At 52.6% G+C, this 7,481-nt stretch overlaps 1 protein-coding gene across 1 annotated transcript in view; it reads right to left on the bottom strand.

Annotated features, from left to right (window-relative positions):
* Positions 1-2,953: 2,953 nt before the first annotated feature.
* LOC107157315 (caseinolytic mitochondrial matrix peptidase proteolytic subunit) overlaps positions 2,954-7,481 on the bottom strand; it is a 5,694-nt gene continuing 1,166 nt past the window's right edge. Inside the window, exons 3-6 of the mRNA XM_015503673.2 lie at positions 6,994-7,093; positions 5,934-6,121; positions 4,695-4,800; positions 2,954-3,312 (exon numbers count right to left, since the gene is read on the bottom strand). Coding sequence (XP_015359159.1) covers positions 3,143-3,312; positions 4,695-4,800; positions 5,934-6,121; positions 6,994-7,093 — 564 coding nt within the window. The 3' untranslated portion in view covers positions 2,954-3,142. The remainder of the gene's footprint in view (positions 3,313-4,694; positions 4,801-5,933; positions 6,122-6,993; positions 7,094-7,481) is intronic.

Here is a 7,481-nt window from a genome sequence, read left to right as displayed (position 1 = left end):
GATTGTAATAAGGAAACAGACGATCAGGACTAAAGCAACTCACCCCAGGTCAAATATCTAGAAAGTGACAGAAGGAGGCTAGCCACGTCGCCTCTCAGCCTGCTTCCTCGCCTGTGAAATGGGAACAGTGCTTGTTGCTCCTTCCCAGGTTCCTTGTGAACATACAGTGGCCAGCTACAGTGTTTCTCCAGCAAGAGAACTTGGCAACACAGGGCAGCGCATGCAGCTGCTTGGCAGGCAGTGACTCCTTCTGAACTCTCCCTCATTGCAGGGGTGCCTCAGAGCTGGTGACTGATGCTGCATTTTTTTTGAGGGGGGGTTGAAGTCAGGGATTGAACTCAGGGGCACTTGATCACTGAGCCACATCCCCAGCCCTATTTTGTATCTTAGAGACAGGGTCTCACTGAGTTGCTTAGGGCCTCGGTATTGCTGAGGCTGGCTTTGAACTCATGATCCTCCTGCCTCAGCCTCCTGAGCCACTGGGATTACAGGCGTCACCACCGCGCCTGGCTTGTCTGACGCTTCTGGACACACAGTCTCTCTGATGGACAAAAAGCCCCTCAGCTCCTGGGGACCAGCTAGACTGTGCCACAGGAGGTGCCTCCTTTGGCCTCACCCTTTACACAGGCGGTCCTTCCCAGCAGATGGCGTCTCCTTTCCCTTTGTTAAATAAAAGTATTAAGCCTCATAATTGTGGTGTTGGTTACACAAATCTGTACTCGTGATGAAATCACATCAACACCCTCAGCCAGGCTTGTAGAGCTGTTGAAATCTGAATGCAGGCTCCAGATCATATCAGTGCCTGGTTTTGAAATGATATTGTTCTGTCACATGTCACCACTGGAGAAGCCACACACAGGGTACTGGGACTGCTCTGCTCTACTTTTTTTTTTTGGTGCTGGGGATTGAACCCAGGCCCCACCTGCACTAAGCATGTGCTCTACCACCGAGTGGCACCCCAGCTCCTGCACTATCATTACACCTTCCTGCAAGACTGTCATTATTCCAAAATAAAAATATTTTTTTTGGAGTTGTCAATAGACCTTTATTTTATTTATTTTTATATGTGGTGCTGAGGATCGAACCCAGTGCCTCACACATGCTAGGCAAACGCTCTACCACTGAGCCCCAGCCCAGCCCTAAACAGATTTTTTAAAAGTAGTTGATTTGGGGCTGGGGGCGTGGCTGGGTGGTAGAGCCCTATGCCTATCATGCTTGAGGCCCTGGGTTCAGAAAAAAAGGTTGATTTATATTCCCTTCCTTCTTTCTGTACTGGGATTGAACTCGGCAACACTACCACTGAGCCATATCCCCAGCCCCCCCTTTTAATATTTATTTTTTAGATATAGATGGACGCAGTATCTTCATTTTTTATATGGTGCTGAGATCAAACCCAGGGCCTCACGCATACTAGGCAAGTGCTCTACCTCTGAGCCCCAGCCCCCAGCCCCTTTTATTTTATCTTGAGGCAGGGTCTTGCTGAGTTGTTGGGCTGACCTGGAACTTACCATCCTCCTGCCTCCTGAGTCTCTGGATGACAAGCGTGGATGTGTGTTTAGTCAACGTGGGAATGGAGAAACGAAATGTCACCTCTTTGCACAATGGAACATTACTCAGCCTTTACAATTAGGACAAAAATCCTGGCACCTGTCCCAACAGAAGAACCTTGAGAACATTATGCTATAATGCTGTGTTTTCCTGTTTGGAAATCTGAACGATTCGAATGAAAATAACGGTACACGCAACCGGTCATGTGAATAGGGACCACACATGAGCAGAGGACTCGAGAATGTCACCATCTGAGCAGCCCTGGCAACTGCAAGCATGTCCTTGTCCAGAAAGGAGGACTGAGGACAGGAAGGACCAAGGCTGTCTCTAGCCCAGTGTGGGGCCCGCGCCAGTCCTCCCAGCTGCTCAGGAGGCTGAGGCAGGAGGACCGTGTGAACCCAGGCGTTTGAGGCCAGCCTGGACAACCTGGCAAGGCCGCTCAAGAGGGAAAAAATGTGCCATCTAAGATCTCCAGTGAGTCCAGAAGATTTGATCCGATTGCAGCCACATGAGGGTTGGGTCAGGACAGGTGACCTCAAACTTTCAAGAAATCCCTCACATTGGCTTCTCATGTGGGCTAACTCCGTGGCTGATCTGGAAAAGTTTTGCCTGATAAAATACAGGACACCCAGTTGGATTTGAATTTCAGTTAAGTTCAATGATGAGTGACTTTATTTTAAAAGGATGTTTTTAAATTACTGTTTAATTTTTTATGTGGTGCTGATTGAACCTAGTGCCTCACGCATCTGAGACAAGCACTCTACCACTGAGCCACATCCCAACCCTATTCTGTATTTTATTTATAGACAGGGTCTCACTGAAATGCTTAGCACCTCACTGTTGCTGAGGCTGGCTTTCAACTCACTATCCCGCCTCAGCCTCCTGAGCTGATGGGATTACAGGCGTGCACCACTGCACCTGAGATACCTCCATGTCTTGTCTCATCTCTTCACTCCCCTTCAGCCACTGGCATCCTTGAGGTTCCTCCCCCATGCCAGGCACAGAATTACCACAGGGCCTTTGCACTGGCTGTGCTGTCTGCCTGGACTTCTTTCCCAGCATATCAATATGAATGCTTCCCTTGATTCCTTCAGGTCTTGGCTCAAATGTCACCTTCTTGGCAAGGCCCTCTGGGACCATCCCATGTAGAAATGTTACTCTCACACAAATCTACACACCTCCTTCTCTCCTTTTAATTGTCTATCTTTCTTCCAAGAATGTAAGTTCATTGATGCTGGCTTTTTGAGTTTTCTTCGCAGCCTGGAACGTAGGTTGTGCTCAGGAGTTTGCTGAAGAAAGGGCTGGTCAGAGACTGGGGTCAGGGAAATGGAAGAAGAGGCCTGGTGACATGCACACGCAAGCCCAACATCATGTGGCAGTGAGCAAAGGTGCCTCAGACACAGAACAAAGTACAGAAAGATTTAATTTAAAATCACAGTGTCGCAGCCAGACTGCCCTGCCTGTCAAGGCTCCCCCAAATCCAAAGTTCCTCAAGGGGCTCCTCCAGGCTCAGCAGTCAGAGGTGAGCAGGGTGCAGCCTTAGGGTCTGGCTGGCCCAGGCCCTTGGTGCTGCCCTGGAGGGGAGCCCTGGCTTTCAGGTGCTTGCTGGGGCGGGAGGGTCTGTCGGCGTCGCCACAGGCTCTTTCTGCACCAGCTCCGGCTCATCCTCACCATCCTGCGGGGGGTGGACCAGTACCTTGTCTAGGATGCCAAACTCCTGGGCCTCCATGGGGCTCATGTAGCGGTCCCTCTCCATAGCAGATTCTGGCCGGGAACAGGATGCAGGACACAGTTAGTAAGAATAGAGACCTGGGTCAGGTTTGGGCCTCCCCAAATTCATGTCAAAGTCTCAACCTCCAGGGGACTCGGTCTGAAGCTGGGGTCTGGGGAGGTGAGAGAGTTAGTGACTCCAGAGGGAGGGGCTCCCAGGAGGGGAGGGGAGCAGTGCCTTTATAGAAGAGGAAGACGCTCCCAGAGGGCAGAGGAAAGACCAGTGAGAACACAGGGAGAAGGCGGCCTCTGCGACCCAAGAGAACCCTGCCCAGGAATCAACCATGCTGGACCTTGACCTTGGACTTTCAACCTCCAGAACCCTGAGAAATAAGTCTCTGTTGTTGAAGCTACCCAGCCCATGGCATTTGGTTATGGCCGCCTGGGCTAACTAAGACAGGGCCTCGTTCGCCAGTTCCCTGGGTGACCTTGGTAAATACTTATTTCAAATCTTTTTTTTTTTTTTACCTTTTTATTGCTGATGCATAATATACTTCCAAGAAGGGGCACCTACTGTCAATGGGCAGTGTGAAGAATTTCAGACTGAATGTACTCACCTGACTAGCACCCAGACGAAAAAGAGAAGCACTGCCAGCACCCCAAAACCCTGCGGGGTCCACCTCCGTCACCCATCCTCATCACCCCCGTCCCACACCCAAAGCAGCCCGTCCTAACAGCTCAGCGCAGCTGGGCCTGTGCGTGCTGGGGAGTGGTGGTGGTGACTGCTCCCCTCCACAAGACAGCCCAGTCGCCACACTGTCTGCTCACTGCTGTGTGGCACTCAACTGCTGAACAGGCGCCACAGTGCACCCGTCAGCGGCTGATGGCCAGTGCTGGGCTTACACAGGATCACCACCAGCGTCCCTGTGCCACCACTGTTCACAGCCACACACTGAGTGGGACAGGGTCCTTTCACGTGTTCAGCTTTAGCTCCTGGTCTGCACAGCTCTGCAAAGGGGCAGACGTCTCCACCCCGACTCGGGGTGACCTCCCCCGCGCTCCACATCCTCTCAGCGTTTGGGTCGTGTTTTCTGTCTTAGCCATTCTAGCACCGACACGGCATCACGCCGGGATTTTAGCCTCTCTACTACGTTGTTGTTATTTGCAGGGCGGGGGGGGGATGGAGCCCAGGGCCTCCAACGTGCTAGACAAATGCTCTGCACCTGAGCCACACCCAGCCCTTAGAGACGTTCTTGGTTGTCATAAGGGAAGGAGACGATGGGCAAGAATGGGTGGAGGCTGGGGATGCTGCTCCGCACCCCACAGTGCCCAGGATGAAGGCCCACAAGGCCGAGGTGGGAGAGCCCTGGCTTAGCACAAGGCCCACCACACTGGTGTGTGATATAGGGAGTGGCCAGCCCGCCCTGGGCGCTCACCGATCACTTGCAGGCTCTGCTTGGTGTGCTTGGCATAGATGTTGTACAGCTGTTTCTTGAGCTTCATAATCTCCTCTGCCTGTATGGCAATGTCTGTGGCTTGGCCCTAAGGGATGGCCCAAGGGGAGTGAGAGGGTGGAGGCCAGAATTAGAGTCCACCCCTCCTGGGGAGACTGGAGGCAGGGAGAACACCTGCCCTTGGGTTTCCAGTTTCCAGGCAAGCCCCCCCCAGCACCCCACTGCATCCTGACACCACCAGCAAGGCCTCCCGCTGGTACTGGCTCTTTTTCTTTATTGTTGTTCTTTTAATATTTATTATTTTAGTTTTAGGTGGCCATAATATTTTTATTTTACATTTATGTGGTGCTGAGGATCGAACCCAGTGCCTCGTGCATGCTAGGTGAGACTACCACTGAGTCACTAGGAGACTCCACCACTGAGCCACAGTCCCAGCCCTATTTGTATTATTTATTGTTTGCATTTTTGCCACGCTGGGATGGAATCCAGGGCCTGGTGCAGGGTAAGCACACACACACTACCTCAGAACTACACTTCTGGCTTAATCTTCTCACCTTTTTTTCTTTTTCTGCTCTTAACTATATTTTCTTATTTTCTGCATCCGGGGCCTTGTAAACAGGTAGGAACAGCCTCCCCCGGGGTGAGATGGCAAACAGCTCACCTTTGAGTGCAGCTTCAGATGGAAACCTACCAATCCAGGGCCCACAGCCCAACAGTCCCCCTTGCTGGGCTTTCACTCTCCCAGCCACTGTCACCCTTTCCTAATCACCCCAGGGCCAGGTACCAAACCCCCAGGGATGGCCCCCATGCCAGAGCCCACTGAGCTGATTCCAGCTAGCCAGCGCTGAGCCTGCTTACCCTGCCTGGCCTGTTCCTTCCCACAGACACCACCATGGCCTCCCACACACCCTGGTGCCTCCTGCATGGCATGTGTGCTGTGCCCTCTTCTCCTGGAGTAACAAGCTATCTGTTCAATGACAGCTGTCTCCTGATCTGTTGGCCTGAATCATACCTGAATCATGATGAGATTAAAACACTGCTGCGCGCCCAGGCAGCTCAGGGTGGAGCTCTAGCACAGCATGCGCAGGGCCCGGGGTTCAGGCCCCAGCACCACCAAAACATGAAAAATAAATAACACCCACACACCCGATTTCTGCCCAGTCACTCCTGTCTAAACCTCCACCTGCATCCCAAGGGTGGCTCGTAGGGGCTGGCACTCACCCGGGCGCCCCCAGAGGGCTGGTGGATCATAATGCGGGAGTTGGGGAGTGAGTGGCGCATGCCAGGGCTACCGGCGGCAAGCAGCAGGGAGCCCATGCTGGCGGCCTGACCCACGCACCACGTGCAGATGGGGTTCAGAATGTACTGCATCGTGTCATAGATGGCCAGGCCCGCGGTCACCACACCACCTGCAGACAGGGGACAAGTGAGGGGCTGTATCACCTCCCCTTCTCTCAATCACCCCTAGCACTGCAGAGGGCTAAGAGGCAGCCCTTTAAAGCAAGGGCACAAATGAAAATGTCCCCAAGGGTGGGGAGGTGACAAAAAAAGGTGAAGCAGACCTGAAGAAAGGAGAGTCAGTGTCTGCTGTTACATGCACAAGTGAGACTCAAGGGGGCAGATCTACCAAAGTTTTAAGAGAAACTAGAAAATGGAAGAGAGCAGTGGTTAAGAGAAAGGCCCACTTCCCTGGCTGGACATCACCTCTCTGTCTTCAGTAAGTTACTCAGTCTCTTCTAGATAGAGAGTACTAAATAGTAGCTGCCATGTAGGGCTGTGGTGAGGAGAGGAATGATCTCCACAGCTTCAGTATGTGTCAAGTACTTCATAAAAGACTGGCATAGTAAGTGCTCAATCCAAATGGCTATTCTTTCTTTTGTTGGGAAGAGACAAAATCTACAAATTCTAAACTGTGGACCAGATCAAGTTGGTAAAACTGTGTGGAATTAAAAAGGCCACAACCTAGGGGCGACCGTCAGTGGCTGGCTGGTGATCCTAAACTTAAAAGCAAGCAACAGGCAACTTTTGGCGGTGTCGAGGCATGTTTGGGATTCCAAAGAAAGCCGCTGTACCTTTTCCCCACAGAAAGGACATCCTGGTAGGGGCTGGGGATATAGTCTAGTTGGTAGAGTGCTTGTCTTGCATGCACAAGGCCCTGGGTTCAATCCCCAGTACCAAAAAAAAAAAAAAAAGAAAGGACATCCTGGGCCACAGATGTTGTCCCAAGTCACCGAATGTCTCCAGAGGAGTGACCCCAGCATCCAGGGCAAGCCCTGCTCACCAGGGCTATTGATGTACATGTGGATGGGCTTCTTGTTGCTCTCAGATTGCAGGAAGAGCAGCTGAGCGATTACCAGGCTGGCCACACTGTCATCAATCTGCAGGTGGAGACAGCAGGGGTGTCCCCAGATTGGGGTGGGAGAGAATTTTAAGAGAGAGAGTTGGCGGGGACACTGGGGTATGGGTCAGAGAACCAGGGAGAAGGGGAAGGGTCAAAGCCCAAATAAGAGGGCTCAGGAAGGGGATGGGAGTGGTAGGACCCCAGGGAGTTTGGAAGAAGGGAGGGGATTGTCAGGGGGCTCAGGACACGATAAGGGAAGAGGTCAGCATGGTTGGGGACAGGGACTAGAGCCTGGGAATGAAGAGTGGACTCAAAGCTGTCAAGCAGGTCTTCGGAGAGCCGGAGGGGAGGAGCTGAGGGCTGCAGGAATGGGCGGGAGCAGGCGGGGCTGAGGACCGGAGGGGCTCCCGGGGAGGCGGGGAAGGGAC

Source organism: Marmota marmota, unplaced genomic scaffold (genome assembly GCF_001458135.2).
Source record: "Marmota marmota marmota unplaced genomic scaffold, marMar, whole genome shotgun sequence".
In the NCBI taxonomy this organism is placed as follows: domain Eukaryota; kingdom Metazoa; phylum Chordata; class Mammalia; order Rodentia; family Sciuridae; genus Marmota; species Marmota marmota.
This window is presented reverse-complemented; position numbering and strand designations above follow the sequence as displayed.